The sequence below is a fragment of the Apium graveolens genome, unplaced genomic scaffold, assembly GCF_009905375.1.
Source record: "Apium graveolens cultivar Ventura unplaced genomic scaffold, ASM990537v1 ctg5723, whole genome shotgun sequence".
NCBI classification, from domain to species: Eukaryota; Viridiplantae; Streptophyta; class Magnoliopsida; order Apiales; family Apiaceae; genus Apium; species Apium graveolens.
Genome location: NW_027419067.1, coordinates 62566 through 79946, shown reverse-complemented (window position 1 = coordinate 79946; position 17381 = coordinate 62566). Strand labels below are relative to the sequence as shown.

The 17381-nt window shown below is 35.6% G+C and overlaps 1 protein-coding gene across 1 annotated transcript; it reads right to left on the bottom strand.

Moving 5' to 3' along the window:
• Window positions 1-4219: 4219 nt before the first annotated feature.
• Window positions 4220-16709, bottom strand: LOC141702786 (flowering time control protein FPA-like). The gene is made up of 4 exons (XM_074506395.1): window positions 16492-16709; window positions 15705-16016; window positions 6364-7592; window positions 4220-5819 (listed from the first exon to the last, which is right to left on the bottom strand). The coding sequence occupies exons 1-4, from the start codon at window positions 16492-16494 to the stop codon at window positions 4595-4597; spliced, it is 2769 nt and encodes a 922-aa protein (XP_074362496.1). The 5' UTR covers window positions 16495-16709; the 3' UTR covers window positions 4220-4594.
• Window positions 16710-17381: the final 672 nt, after the last annotated feature.

Here is a 17381-nt window from a genome sequence, read left to right as displayed (position 1 = left end):
ACTCATTTTCTTCGGGAACATAGCATTCAACCAGTAGCAAACTATGCTTCCACCAACAGATCAAGCTCTGCACCTTGGCTCTTTGACACCGGTGCATCACACCATGTAGCTGCTGATCTCTCCAATCTTTCTTCTTATTCAAATTATGGCGGTCCGGAAGAAATAATCTTGGGAGACGGTTCAGGTTTGTCTATAACCCATACAGGAAGTTCAAACCTTAATTATCCTCCTAAGACTTTTCATCTTGATAATGTCTTGTGTTCTCCTCAATTAAACAAAAATTTAATTTCAGTTGCTAAATTTTGCAAGACTAACCAAACATCTGTTGAATTTTTTCCGTCTTATTTTATAATCAAGGATCTTCGCACGGGGGCACCCCTGCTACGAGGGAAGAATTCAAATGATATCTATTATGCACCATCGTGTCAGTTTCCAGAAATAAATGTCACGGCTCCGTCCTCGGTCATCACGTGGCACAACCGTCTTGGTCACCCGTCAACCAGAATTCTCAGTCATGTTCTTAGTTCTCAGAATTTATGTGCATCTCACTCTACCAAAACAATCTCTTGTAATGCTTGCTTTTGTAATAAAAGTCACAAACTTCCGTTTGGGACAAATTCGTTAGTTAGTACTGCTCCCTTACAATTAGTATATACTGATGTTTGGGGACCTTGCGAACTTTCAGTTGATAAATTTCGATATTATGTCATTTTTGTCGATCATTTCTCTAAATACACTTGGCTATACCCTATGCATAATAAGTCTGATGCTTCAATTTTATTTCCCAAATTCAAATCCCTGGTTGAAAAATATTTTCAATTGCCACGCATTTCTCTCTACTCTGACAATGGAGGTGAATACATTGCATTGAATAATTTCTTGACACAAAATGGAATTTCACACTTCACAACTCCACCCCATACCCCTAAACACAACGGCGTTGCAGAACGTCGACATCGTCACATTACTGAAACGGGTCTGACCTTATTACATCATGCATCTTTACCTCTTTCATTCTGGACTTATGCATTTCAGATAGCTGTGTATCTCATTAATTGTTTGCCAACGCCAATTCTCTCACACCAGTCTCCATATCAAGTGTTATATCACAAATCCCCTAATTATTTGCGTCTTAAAACATTTGGGTGCTTGTGCTATCCTTGGATTCGACCTTATGCAGAATCAAAAATTCATCCTCGGTCAATCCCATGTATATTTCTAGGATATTCAACTACCCAATCAGCTTACCGTTGCTTAAATGTTAAGTCAAATAAATTATATATATCCAGGCATGTACTATTTGTTGAATCTGATTTTCTTCTCCAGGTGCAAGATAACAAAAATTTGAATTCTTCCAAGATGTAGCATATACCTCCGGTGAGTCCATCTACTACATCATTCAATTCCAATCACTCACCAATACCTCTTACCATACTACCTACTCCCCCACTGTCTCATCACCATACTCCCGTCAACCAGCCACAAACAATAACAACGCCATCCATATCACCACAACGACATATGCCATCATCCCCCCGGCCAATCACCTTTCAACACCTCAATCACCAGACCCACATCTCTCAAACTCACCTATCACACCTGATTCAAATTTACAGTCTTCAACAGTTTCTACTACTCAGCCACCACCACGTCCTCCTCGCACACATAAACCAAATCCTAAATATTATGGCCCTACATTCATCAATCATACCGACAAACACCCTCTTCCCGTATCACATGAACCGTCTTGTGTGTCCCAAGCCGTCAAAGACCCCTCATGGCGTAAGGCTATGTCAGAAGAGTTTACTGCCTTAGTTCACAATAGAACTTGGGAGCTAGTCCCAAAAACTAATCAGAATGTAATTGGATGCAAATGGATTTTTCGACTCAAACGACACTCTGATGGTAGCATTGCACGCTACAAAGCTCGTCTAGTGGAAAAAGGGTTTAACCAAAGACCGGGAATAAATTTTACAGATACATTTGCCCCTGTTACAAAACCAGTTACAATCCGTGTAATTTTGAGTCTTGCTCTGTCACAAGGCTGGATGTTGCGCCAATTAGACATCAACAACGCGTTTCTCCATGGTACCCTTCAAGAAGATGTTTTTATGTCTCAACCCCCTGATTTTATAGACAGTCGGTACCCCAATTACATATGCAAATTAAGGAAATCTATCTATGGGTTACGACAGGCTTCTCGTGTTTGGCATCAAGAACTGAAACAATATCTGCTTGAGTATGGTTTTATCAACTCAATCTCTGACTCATCACTTTTCATATATTCTCAAGGTAACCATATCATTTACTTCCTAGTATATGTAGATGATATAATTGTTACCGGAAATAATACAAGTTGTATATCTACTTTTGTCCAAAGTCTGAACAAAAAAATTTCTCTCAAAGACATGGGTACCCTGAATAATTTTCTGGGAGTTGATGTGATACATACTCCTGAAGGACTGTTCTTGAGCCAGCATAAACATATTACTGATATCCTTGTAAAGCATCATATGGATGCTGCAAAACCAGTGCATACTCCACTCTGTACGTCCGACCAATTAGTTCTTGATGATGGATCACCTTCAACTGACGCCACAACCTATAAGCAAATTGTTGGTGCCTTGCAATATCTCACTATAACAAGACCGGACATCGCGTTTGCTGTTAATCGCTTATCACAATTTATGCATAAGCCGACCTGTCGACATTTTCAAGCACTTAAAAGAGTCCTCAGATACATCAAACAAACAATTCATTACGGTCTGTTCTTAAAACATGGTGAGCCGTTCAACATCACGGCTTTTAGCGATTCTGATTGGGGGGGCTGCAAAGAAGTTGGTCGTTCAACTACTGGGTATGCAACTTACCTTGGTTCAAATATCATCTCTTGACGATCAGTTCGTCAGAAATCTGTGTCCAGGTCTTGTACAGAAGCTGAATACAAGGCTATTGCAAATGCTAGCTTCTGCTGAAATCATATGGATAACTCAGTTATTAAGTGAACTTGGTATAAAGCTATCCACTGTTCCTCAGCTATTCTGTGACAATACAGGTGCTACTTACCTCTCTGTAAATCCAGTATTTCATTCTCGGATGAAGCATATAGCTCTTGACTATCACTTTGTCCGAGAACAAGTGCAACAAAATCTTCTTCGAGTTCATCATATCAGCACAAAAGATCAGATTGCTGATATTGACCAAACCTCTTCCACGTCTTCCTTTTCAGTTATTTCGTACCAAGATTAGAGTTTCTATTGGAACCTCCATCTTGCGGGGGCATGTTAGAACATTATGTGTTGACAGTGATAATACCCAGGCACGTGACACAAATGCACGACGAAGCGACGTACTCAGTCAACAATAGATAATGAAGAACTGATTCTACAACAAACTATCAATTATGATTTACATTATCAGTTCACATATCGTCAAATGTACATCTTGATAAGTATTATGTATTTAGATATCCTTATCCTTGTAATCTCGTGTACTATAAATACATAGCAGTATCAATGAATAAGCACAACTCATTATACCAATTACCTCTTTTATAATATATATATATATGTTGTTTAATGAGCTATATTTGAAACGTTGTGTAATTTGGTAATGTTTTGTATGAAAATAATACACATTGATAAATAATCAACTTGTATTTGATATACGTTAGACATTGTACAATATTTACAAATAAAAAAACAGCTAAAAACATTATAATTGTATGATGCATAAGTAAACTCTAGAAAATGATATGTGCCTCGCACGGGTTATTATGCTAGTTATTATAGATGGGATAACAGTTCAACCAAATGATAACAAATTCATGTTGTTATTATTTAGTATTAATATAGATTAAAAAGAAAAAAAAAATAAATTACATTTTTATTAAATCGAGACAAAACTCTAGTTGAATTTAAATTCGAGTTTATACAATCGGTTTCTTTTAGAACTTCAGTCAAATTAAGTTTGGAAATCAAAGTATAAATAATTTAATCAATTTTGAGCTTTGTAGCACAGGAGTTGGGACACTCAAGAAGAATATATAAAATGCAGATCATAAACAAGACTTGTGCTATCGTAAAATGCATATTTAAAAATCACAACTGGAAGCCATTAAATTCTGGCCAATTCTTTCTAATCATGACCTGCATACATACCTATTTTAAATGATAATCTAAACTTCCAGCTATACACATAAATACCAAAATACCGAAAATAATAATAATCCTGTAGTAATCACCAATCAAGTGTATTCACTAACAAGATGAGATAAAAATCTTTATGCTGTCCGTTTTATTAAGCATGATGCTACACCAAAAACAATAAGATTTTAAGCAGAGAACTGACTATCAATCAACACACCTTGTGTTCAGAATTTCAACTAGTCTGAACCTTGAAATCTAATAAAGGTCTTGCAGAAGAAAAGTTTACCAGGATATATCATATCTACATTCTACGAATAGGAAATTTGAGGACTTGTACTTGTCTGAAAGTCTTAAAGTAGAATATCCAAGCAGCGGCAGATTGTCACTAATTAAAGAAGATTGTACTCGATTCTAATAATTCCAACGAGCAAGCATGAAGCATCCCTCTAGTTTTGTTTCCCTTGCTGAATTTGCTGAAGAAGAGCTGCTGCTAACTGTAAGGTAGCTTGTAGACGTTTCTGAGGGTCAGCATCTCCATCCTCTTGTGTACCAGTATTCTGAGGCTGTTGATTCCCAGGTGTGACAGTTGAAAGCTCTCTCTGAGGCATTGCAGGGATATTTGATGTCTGATGCTGCTGAAATTGCTGTACCTGTTGCTGCTGACTGAATTGAGATTGTGGATAATCAGAAGATGCCTGATTGCTCGACACAGGAGTATTCTGCTGTGGCCTAAACATATGCTCTGACTGACTTGTGCTACTTGACTGCCTGAAATCTTGGCCTGCTGATACAACCCCAGTTTGCCTTTGCTGCCCAAGAAGAGATGATGCCAACTGTGCAAGTTTTTCTGGTTGAAGAGCTGCAGCAAGCAGAGATGAAGAAGATGGTGGGTTTGTATCATGAGAGGGGTTACTGCTTCCAGGGTAAGGGGTACCAGAAACCCCAGTTGCGTAGTTAGCAAAATTTGTCTGCAGTGCAGCCCTTGGTGTGGCAGGGTTATATCCTTGATTGACAGAATCAAAAGCACTACTGGAAGGTTGTGTTGCTATGTTTCTATCACCAGCATTAGAATTCTGCACATTGTGAACCGACCAGTTCTGCCCCTGGGACAGGTTTTGCTTATTAATATGCCGGTCATCATTGATGGTGTCAGGTGGATTTCTGCCTGTATGATTGTAGCCGGCATAAGGTAGGGGTGGTGCAGGCAACTTTCCATGAAAAGGTATATTACTTACTCCAGGGTTCACATGATTTGGAAAAGGGGCCATTGAGGAATACGACCCTGAAGGTGATATTTGCCTTGGGTATGATGTATCCCCCTGAAAAGACCCAAAACTTGTGTCTTTCCTCTCATGCATATTATGAGACTCAATACTGGGACCAGGAGTTTCTAATCTTAAAATAACACCAGAGATACTGAGTTTCCCTGGAACTTTAAGCACTTTCTCAGAGAATTCAGAAGGAGGAACAAGAAATAAAGTGGTGTTGTCGTCAATTTTAGCAACTGCAGCTCTCTGCTTTTCCCCCAAATAATTCATAAATTCATTGTAAAATGAGATATCAACATCAGTTTCAGGAACAAAAAATACTACCCAAGCACTGGCAGATTGATAGTAATGTTTTGCTAGCATGTCTAGACCGGTCCTTGCTGTGCAATCCAGAAAGTCAGGCCTGCAGCATGAGTCAATCTTAGTGAAAATAAAGATTAGCATGCAGTGTGTACCAATTATAACTGCCACAGATGATAACATGTCTTGCAACTTCAAACAGGTTATATTTTTTCAGATAAAAGAGAGTGCAGAAACAGGAACATGGGTGCAAAATAGAAATCCATTACATATGGACAGACCTCCACCTTCACTAGAAATTTGAAGATAATCTAAGTTAAACTCTGTTGAAGTGATCTGCCTAAATGGTTGGATTTGGAGCCTTAACAAAAAGGCCTTTTTTTATTGAATTCGATTTCCATGACTTGATAGCAATGGTTAGCTTCAATGATTACCAAATCTAAACTATTAAAAGAATGACAAACTAATCACATATCACGATTGAGTACCAATGGGACAAAATGCAGTGAAGAGGAACATCAAAAGTCAAAAGGTAGCAGTTACACGAAACATTAACTTTATATTTCTGATGTCATCTACTAAAAAAATCAAAGCAATTCCTTGTACAATTTCACTAACAATCAACTTTGCAAATTTTGAAAACTTACAGAATCATATCCAGTACTTTCCCCACTGGAAAACAGCGAGCACGGCAAACTGGAGTTCCTCCTTTTGCAATAGTTCCTTCCCATTTCCAAACTTCATTTGAAGAAGGCTGATGTAATTCGGGAGTTGATCTCTTCCGATCAACCTGATTTGGAGGCAATGGCACAGATCCAACCTGCAAACTATCGTACGGCATATTCCAGTGTTCGCTCCTCTCACCATATGGTTGGGTTAAATTCATCGCTCGATCAGGAATTTGTTCACGCCCAAAAGAACCGGAATCAAAGTTCTTATCGAAGGCACCACGGTGGTGATACTCGGGTATTCTAGGCAACACATGTTTTACTTGTTCACGATCGCGGAAAGGATACTCCGGAAGTTCATTTCCATGTGGAAATGAAGTGGTCTTTAATTTCTTAGATTCATGAAAAAGCATTGCATCTTCTGGCAATTCCCAAGAATCGTCATATAGTTGTCCTTGTCGAGGAAATTTTTGTGGAGAATAATCACGAAAGCGGGCACCCCGATCTCTAGGAGGACTAGCTCGATGTTCATACACACTCCGCGGAGGTCCTAGTTCTGGACCCAAATCTTGGAAACCCTGTTCAAAAGAACCATTATTAACTGGCCATATATTACCATTCCTCTGGAAAGGCACAATATCAGGATCCCTGGACTCCATATCAGATATAAAACGAGGGGACCTCATGCTGGGATCCCCGGATATGTTCTCATAATTTCTATCATGTCGGTAGTTCTCAGAGGCTTCCATGCGTCCATATGACCTAGCACTTGGCGAGGAAGGGGCATTCAATGGATTTCGTCCACTAGATTCACTCCTTGCGAAACAAATATGCACACGAGGATTGCCAAATAACTTTCCATGAAGAGCATCTTTAGCCCTGCAGGCCGACATTACATTTCTGAAGCGGACAAAGGCATAGCTCCGACCAGGAAATGCTGTGATCTTCACAATTTCACCAAATGGCGAAAATGCTTTTCTTAAAATTGCTTCATCCACCTTCAATAGAGCAGGAAACCCAATCCATAACACTTCACTAGGTTCTAAACTTTTATCATCCATCTTAGATTTATTAGGGTAAGATGGATCAGGGCTAGAGCGTTGTGCTCTAGGTTCCTTATGAGGATATGGTGATCCTCTAACAGCGGATCGTTGATCATCTCGACGAAGCAAGTACTCTTCATCAACTGATGAAGATGAAGACTTTTCCTGTGACATAAGCAATATAAGTAAGGTATTATAATAAGATTATGAAACCGTGACGAGTAATCATGGAGGCCATATTCCATTTAGATATCATATTTACCAATCAAATAAAAGGTAAAAAACAGCGGGTTTACTAAGAAAGGCCTGATTAAATAATGAGTAATTCTTTGGTATTGCAGAATAAATACATGCAACTTCCATTTTTCAAGAACGAAAAGCATCATGTTAATTCTCATGAAGTAAACACAGGCAAAGGTAGTATTTGAAGACATAAATGCAAGTTCTTGTGATATAGCAAAGCACAAAGTGCCTTCATAATTAAAAAGCTTGTCTCTAACATTTACCTTCTTAAACTCTTCCATCTAATAGTAATTTCAAAAGAAATAGCTAAACATTTCGTCAAATAAAAGTGTGTACAAATCGTACCCTTTTTCAATCCCGTTTCTCAAAATTGGTATAGGTAACAAGTACTTTCAGCATGATAATCAAACCATAGAGGAGAAGAAATACACAGTTCACTGTACAGTTATATTCTATATATAATTAGCCTAAAGTAGTTATTGTGGTATGATATGGCATGGTCGTCACTCAAGTCCCATATAACTAAAAAGTAGATTGATCTCATATACTAAAAGCAAAAATTTTATATATATATAAAAGAAATCCACAAGTTGAAACAAATAACACTTCTATTAATAAAAGTTAAAAAATATAATTACTAAAAAAACTCAATACTATTTTTATACATGTGAATGCATTTTAAAATAATAATTAAAGTAAATCTATTAATACAATTAATAATAATACAATAATATTTTTCCACGATATTTAAAATTTTTATAAGAATAAATAAATACATACATAATATAATATAATTAAAACAATTTAAAAATGTTTAAAAGTATCCATGCGATGCAGGCTAGTATAATAGAAGTACCCACAGGGTGAAAGACACACAAATTAATGGAACCAACGTCATGAAATGAACACAAAGTATGCCAAATCCCCACTTTCATAACATCAATATGGAACTTGAAAGGATAGAACCTGGGTTGCTATTGCAGAAAAACCAATTCATTACTACAGTTCCTAATCTAACACACTATCGGAACACCTCTTATATACAAACCAAAAAATAAATAACGAAAATATAATAATCTAAGCTACATGACAACAAATATATCCTTGAAACTATGAAATTACATGTTTAGTGTGATTAGTGAAGCAACCTGCACACTGGTATGGTCATTTCTCTCGTAAAAACCCTAGCATGTCTTCAAATTTGCAAACAGAGTTGCTTATTGTTCACTAGACAAGTTGTCACTTTCCAAAGTACAGTTTCTCAAAATTCGTAGATACCACCAATGTAACCAATGTAAGTAGGAGACATAACTCAAACAAAAAGGCAGAAAAGCTAGCACTCACGAATATCTAAGAAGCAAATTTGCCACTCGAAAGCAACTTTTAGTAAAACCAGAACAACTTTTTTTTATATATGCTGGCAAAGATTGCTTCGGAGTCCAATTTGTAGCTTTTGTGGAAAGCAGCAACTTGATACAATAAATTGCTTATTATTAATTAGAATAAATAAACATTATCCTTCCATTTAATTTCTAAAACCATAAGATTTTTTACCTCCATATTTTAACTTCCAGAAACTATTCACCAGAAGTTGACAAGCTTGTTCCCACCCCCCCCCCCCCACAAAAAAAAACATACACGCCTGAAGTTATGGTGGCCTTCAAAGATCTTTGTTACATGTTGAACTCACTTTAGGAATTTTAAGAGCTCAATTTCACCATCTTTCAAAGCCTTAGGAATAAGAGACCAGAAGGTTGAATGCTTTGGTGGCTTTACTGCTATGCCAAAAAAAAATCTGTGATTGACCTCTCTCTCCCTCCCTCTCCCCCGCCCACCCATCCACCCTCTTCGGCATGTCTAAATTCTGGGAGAAGTGGAACTCCAGCTTGAGGAGTTACTATCATTTCTGAATGAAGAGAAACTAAAGACCAGTCTTAGTTTAAAGCTATGTAATTGATTCCTATTATTGAGTTGGGAATTTATCTCATCCTCCACATCAAATGTTCGATAATAATTTAGCAAAAAAAAGTTCTATAATAGGAAAATACAAACATAAAAAGAAAAAAATAACTCCCTCATTCTCCCATGGCAATGGCATAAACGCTGCAATTACACATAGAAAGGTTTGAGCTGCAAAACATTTTGTTGCTTCTAACAGTAGAACTTCCCAACATCAGATAAGTCTGGGCAAAGTCGTGTTGCTTCCATACTTGTTAAGACATAAAGACGAGGCTAGACGACACTCTACCGCCTAAACGGCTAAACGGCTAGGCGCTCGCCTAGACGATCATTAGGCGGATTATACGGTTACTATATAAATTGGATATATTTTATATGTTGTAATAAAATAGAGTAACAATAATTATATTTTAAAACTGAAATCTTATAGAGTAGGTAAAGAAAACAAGTCTGATACATACAAATCAAGCAACTACTTTAGCTAAACTAGATAAAATCATCGAGGTCAGGGAGGTTTTTTATTTCCACGCTGTCTTTGTCTTGAACTTGGTATTTCACCATAATCATCTTCAGTATCTTCATCATCGTTGTAAAAGAGTAAAAGAAAAGAAAAGAGAAGAAGAAAAGAAAAGAACAGAAGAACATACATATATACATATATGTATGTATGTATGATTAGGGTTAAGTAGTGACAGCTGTAGCAAGTGAGTCATCTGATAACATAAATATGAAACTGGGTTGGACTAGGCCTAAAATGGAATGGGCTGGACTAGGTCAAAATCGGCCCAGGTCAAAATAAGACCGCCTAGGCGGATCTGGATGGATTAGGCGGTCGCCTAGCCGCCTAGACGACCCTAGGCGTCGCCTACCCACTAAAAAGGAATACGGGTCGGATGTCTACCCGTTTTTTACCGCCTAGTTGCCTAGGCGTCGCCTAACAACTATGGTTGTTTCAATATTTTCCTACTGCAAACTAATTTATGGTTGCCATTTACATTTGATGATCTTTTTTAAATTCAATGACTATATTTAAGTTCAATGACTATATTCTATTCAGGCATACATACAAATTTTCTTATGGCAGCAATTAGAATGTAGCCAGTGAACGAACACAGACATAATCATATCACAAAACAGCTGCAAATAACTGAATGATACTCCATCCTTAAACTACAAACTATTCTCTCATTTCTAATACAATCTATAGCACTCCTAAAGTCAAACAATTGCTTCCTTCCATAATACCCAAAAAAAAGAACTAAAACTTTTTCAGGTATGAAAAGTAGCTAACAGATCCAGCATTAGCCTTTACAAGAAACACTAGTACAAGCCACCGTAAATTGCAGTCCTTTTCTTATAGTTACAGCTACGAAGAATATAAGAAGATAAAACAGAGCAAAGTAAATTTCACGGCATATGTACTTGTGCTTCTCTAGAGAACCCTCCTATACTTTCTTCAGACATAGCAAGTAGACTCTATATGTTCAAATACAGTTAAAGAAAAGTACAGTCTGTACATTAGAGTTCACTTCTGACCTTAGGTCTGCAAATCTTAAAACCATGTATATAGGTTCACAAACTCATTAATGAGGCATAGACATATATAAGTACTTCAAGGGGTTCAACAAATAATAGAATAGATGCTCTGGTTCATTTTCTTCTACCTCGAAGAAGTTTAGGTTATAAATCGGATGAACTGTGTTTGTGGGTGTAATGATACATATAAAATAAATTTTAAGTTATATTGGAAGTATTAACTATTTAGAATGTGAACTATTCGAACTGATGTGACTAAAAATTTAAAACCTTGATAAATCTTTTAAATCATGGAATAGAGATTGTGAAACAGAGAATGGTCTGAAGGAGAATACCAAGTGTTTGGAGATTACTGATCGAGTCATAATTTGCGCGGTTCAGAGAAGTCAAAAATTCAGCTCTAGATCTAACTGATGGACAAATCATTAGTAAGCTTGTTCTGAGAATATGTTAGTACATTTAATTGGAGGAGGAATTTGTCCTTGCTGCATGTTTTCAGTCCTTTCATGGAGATAAAGACACATCTCTTGTGAGTCATATATCATGGATGAAAAAATTACTACTGCAGAGCTAAGATATTTGGATTATTGTGAGGAAACTCCTGTACAGTATTAACTGCTGCAAGTATTCAGCAGAAATTCAGAATATGTTCGAGTTGAAAACCTCTGCAACTACAACATATCATACAATTTTGGTCTGGAGACACATACGTAAGATTTGGATTGTTGAGTCAGGATCAGGAAAGTGCTGTATAGTAACAACCGCTGCAAGTACCCTGCGAAATTTCAGAATATGTTCTAGCTGAAAATCCTTGCAACTACAATTTTGATAAGGGGTGCATGTAGCTAATATTTGGATGGTTTTCAGGAAATTAATGGATAGTATTAACCGCTGCAACTGCAAGCATTCCCCAGAATTTCAGAATATATTCTAGTTGAAAATCCTTGGCAAACATCCATGTTTACAATACCCAAAATTTGTTTCAGATTTTCTGGACAGAACAGATTTTATTGGCTTTAATTTTTCCCATTTACTGCTGTAATAGACTTCACATACTTAGAAATTACAAAAAAATCCCCCTATTCTCTGGAAATTTATAGAGTTTTACTTATTTTCTCACACTCTAATATCCTTCTAAATCAAACCTCCTGCAAACTCCTCCGGCTGATTAAAATTCTGTTGTCTCTTCTCTGCAATTTAACATATTCGTCTAACTTCTTGTTTCATTTAGTTTTCTAATCTTCTATACTATACTAACGCAACCCACATATTGTTCTGAGGTTTGAAGAAGCTATAAGGTTTAAACATCCGAGTTAGAGCAGGTTTAAGTAAAAAAACTAGTGTTTATCAATCAATTGTTTGGATACAAGATTTACTGCATGGCTGGAGGTGGAATGAATAGTGTGTTTAGAGAACAGATCCTTGCAGACAAGCTCTCAAAGTTTAACAGCACTTAGAAATGTATTAAAATTTTCGCTATATATCTTACAAACATTATTTAGTCAAAATTAATTTGCTGTCGATAGTTCTGCATTCTAGGTATCCATCAGGCGAGGAGCTTATAACAAAATGAGGCATGTTATTTCCTGCAGATTTAACAAAGAGTTTATCGGATCTTTGGTATTATTCACAGTTAAAATTGTATTCATTGGCTCGTAGCTAGGTCCCAGGAACATCTCTGGGACTATTCACCCTAGACCAATTAGCATATAACATTACGGTTTAGTCCTATTAATATTAGTATTCACCCTAGAACAATTAGCATAAAAACATTACAGTTAAGTCCAATTAATATTAACTCTATTTATCGTCAGGTCTATAAGTGAGTTACTACCGTAACTGATGTAGATATGAAGGGTTAAAAAACTATGGAAATATATTCACTCAAAAGACAAGTGTACTACCCTCTCGCATTATATTATAGTTTCTTTTTTCAATTTTCAAAAGTTAGATTGTAGAAATTTATCCCTATAGCAAACTGATAACTTTTACTGCAGAAATAGACTGAGACATAAAGCAAAGTGCTACAGTTATATATATAATCCGCCTTGATGCTTTATTATGTTATTGGTCTTGATGATCATTATAATTTTATGGTTCTGGGGATGACCATCTACTGCATGCAATGGGATCTCTAACAAGCTGATCAGCTTCGGTTAGTTACTGGAAACTGTTCCGTTCAATGGCATATACATGTCTTGCTGTCTCGGGAAAAAAAATAAGATGAGATTTAAATATACATGTCAGTCCTTAGGCATCCCATAGTATTCTTGCGACGCATTTGCACACTCGGTTTTGCAAGTTGTTTCTTGATTAGTTAAGCATGAGGCTGGAAAGGCATCAAATACAGCGGAAGGGAAAGAAAAATGTGAAGATAAAGAACATGCTCAACTGGATGCCACTATATTTAGACTACAGGACCTTGTAGGAACTTGAGATCGTGTTTCAAATTGGCTATAATTGCTTCAGGAGTGTTGTTTATATAATACATATGTTATTTATGTTATAATTTGTTATTGAATTCGTCGAGAAACTAAAAAAAAGTGAAATGTGACCCTGCAAGTTTGAGTCATGTGCTGGCTTTGAGAACGTTATCAAGATACCTCACAACAAAATCTGAGAAGAAATATCACATTTAACAATTGATGTGGCATTTGCTGATCATATTGCAATTATTTGTCAGGGTCTAATTATGGATTTTGAAAGAAGTCCTCCAATGTGTCTATATGATGTATACTAAGTTTTTTTGAAGTTCTCCCATGTGCCTATATGATGTATATTAGGTTTTTGTTCTTTAATATAAGTTAGCAGGACGTCGTCCCCATTTATCAAAAAAACTTTAAATGGATATTTATCTTATGGATAGTGAATTTAGTGACAGTATTTTAGTATAGCTGTTCAAATGAATGTAATAAGAAGTTTCAACATCTTTTTATTTGAAGTTAATAACACATTGCTACGAGATTTTGGAGCTCCTAGGACATGCAATAAACAACATCAAACAACGATAGACATTATCATTTACTTCATGCATCATGATATGGAGCTGTTTTAATTAATGTGAGGAAGATGAACAATTTAAACTTTTACAGATATCATATTAGGTTTTTGAAATCCTTAAGATTTGTGCATATTTCATGTGGTAGATACTGCAAATTTGGATATTCACACGACTTGATAACCGTACCAGGTATAGATTTGTTCACGTAATCAGTTTTGGCCTAGAGACCTATTCTTATAGACTGAATATCATGACACTCTAGCAAATTTAGCACCCAAGTGGTTTCTCCTCTAAAAGCATCAGCAGCAACAGAAGATCAAAATTCCAATGTTTTGACTTTCGAGCCATGTAGAGAATTAGTAAAATTCATCCATCAAGTAAATCTGAATGAATTCTCAATTTCTCACAGGATAAAGAGCAAACAAACACTTGTAATAGAACGAATATCGGTACGGACAGCAAACAATGACTTTTTCTAAACTATATTACATTTTATATGTATGATCATATGTCACTTCGATAATGTGCTCATTGTGATTTTAATATTCCCAAATCCAATCATTTATCATCTTAAACACAATAAATACAATGATAGGCCAATAAATTAGCACATATTATTCATCATAAACACAAATTCACACCAGGCCCACGGAATGGAGAACTGTTCATACTTCAGTCTAATATTAGGTTATCTAGGGAAGCAGGATGAGTTTTCCACTTTTCGTACAAAGACAAAGTTATGGATACTGAATATATGCTAATCCCAAATGGATAGATACTTCAATCTTTTATTTATTACGAATTCCAATGTATCTTTGCTAATCTTTCTGACTGGTGAGCCTCAGTGCAAGGGGTAAAGTGGACATAAATTGCCAACTTTTTGTTAATGATCATGTTATCCGTGGTATTCGCCAATAAGTCCACCAAAAGCGATTAAATTGCAGCTATTTGAAATTTTTCTTAAGATGCATTTCCGACATGCTAATCCTAGAGGCAAGAGGGTATTTTGAATTTTATCAACCTTTCATTTTTTAAAGTATTTTTAAAGTACTAGGGGCTCATCTACAATGATTTACCAAAATTATTGAAGTGTCTGGGCGAGGTAAGAATTTATAATGAAGAAGGATTGCTGATTTATTGCTGAATGGACTGAACTAGGATCTCAGATTAACATGGAGAAGGACCTTGTTATATTATGATTTGCCGTGTGTACCATTATTTGCTTCCCAAAATCGAACTTAATTGATATCAACCTCAAGCAAAGAGGCTGAGAATTGGAGATCATTTCTATTCGTAGGTAAGTGATCAAACCATTTTAATCTTTTTTACCTACAACTTTTTGTGACCATGCCATTTTTCCCAAACAAACAAGTTTGTTGGGTGACATTCTTATCAGTGCGATGTTTGCTAATACTATGCCTCATGTATTGTACACAAGATAATACGACTTTCATATTATAATTGGAAACTGAGAGTATACATAGACAAGAAGTCAAATAAACTTGTAAAGAGAGAAGCCAAAGGTTGGCAAGACTAACCGCCTTTGCAAACTCAATCTTAAGCGGATTTCCCGCGACAAAAAATCCTTGAAGTGCTCTAATGGCAGCAAACGCTTCTTCATCATGCTTATAATTTACAAAAGCATAGCTTCGACCAGGTTGAAAAGCAAGACTCTCGAGCTCACCAAACCGTAAGAAATGCTCCTTCAAAGTTCTCTCAGATAGGTTATGAGACAAATTTCCTACCCAAAGATGCCTTGATGGCGGTGCATTACTACGACCATGATGATTCCTCTCTTCCGATCTCGGAGGATAGTCTCTTCTAGATCGCTCCCTTCCTCCCCTGCCAGACTGCATTTTCATAATCACATTAACACTAATTAAATCAACACGATATCAATTTAAAAGAACACAGTGATTCACAATTAATTTTATAATTGATTACGGATTTAGTCATAAACTCACTATATGGAATAAGCATTTTCATGATCACATTAACACTAAATAAACCAACACAATGTAAATTAAACAACACGTTGATTTACAACTAATTTTAGTAACTAATTACGAATTTAGTCGTAAATTACACAACACATAAAGAAACGTCACTATACGGAATTTGAACAATCAGTAACACGAATAACTGTGTAATTCACAAAAAAAAAACAATAACAGTATGTATAATTTCAAATTGCAGGTAAGCAAAAAGGACAATCACAATTTAACAAACAAACTAAAATTAAAAAATAAAAAATAATAAAAACTCTAGAATATGAAATTGAATACAAAGGTGAAGATAAATAATAGTTGAAAAGGGGGGAGATACCATTATCGTCTGACTCGAAATCACAGGTTGGATCGAGGAAGTAGTGAAATCAAATAGACACGGATAGTGTATGTATAAATTTATATATTTTATACAAGTAGAGTGAAATTGGTATGGAGTAGAGGGGATAATAAATAGCGATGACGAGGGGATTAAAAGGATGGGGAGAGTGGTTGAATTGGATTAGGGTTTGTGTTGTGTCATCGGATGCACCCAATTGTGCGTCTATTATATTTCCAAGATATCTATAATATCTATACTATATATTATAATAGCCGGAATAGAGATAATTTGGTTTAACGGTTTGGTTCAACGATAATTCTATAATTTTGATTATTACAAAAATAGATAAATAGTGTTATATATCTAATAAACTACTAAATTATTAAACTACTACTAAATATAGTATAATTATCCTACTAAACTACGAATACAACTTATCATATTATTAAAAGATATAAATAATAGTGTTACATATCTGCTAAACTTCTAAATTTTTAAATTACTAGAAATAGTCTATTTATTCTACTAAATTATGACCACATGTGATTCTATTATTTTTATTAAAAATTTATAATCATTATATATTTATATAAATATTTTAAAAATATAATATAACTTAATAAATAAAAATTTAAAATATTAATGGAAACCCGTGCATTGCACGGGATTTATGCTAGTGTTGAATAATATAGGGAAATGTTATTTGCATAGCTCATTTTTTATTTCCAGAGCAAAAGTATATGAAAAAACCAAATTACCCTTCTGTTAATTTTTTTCAGGATTGTTGATGTTCATATATGGGGGGTAGTTTTGTCATTTCACCTTTTTTTGCTCAGGAAGTAAAAAAAAGAGCTCTGGAAATAGCATTTCCCATAATATATTCAAAG

Coding starts and splice junctions, on each gene's coding strand:
- LOC141702786 (XM_074506395.1), bottom strand. Junction 7,593..15,704: donor AGATTGAGTTTGCAAAGGCG/GTTAGTCTTGCC, acceptor CTTATGTCACAG/GAAAAGTCTTCATCTTCATC. Junction 5,820..6,363: donor AAAGTACTGGATATGATTCT/GTAAGTTTTCAA, acceptor CTCATGCTGCAG/GCCTGACTTTCTGGATTGCA.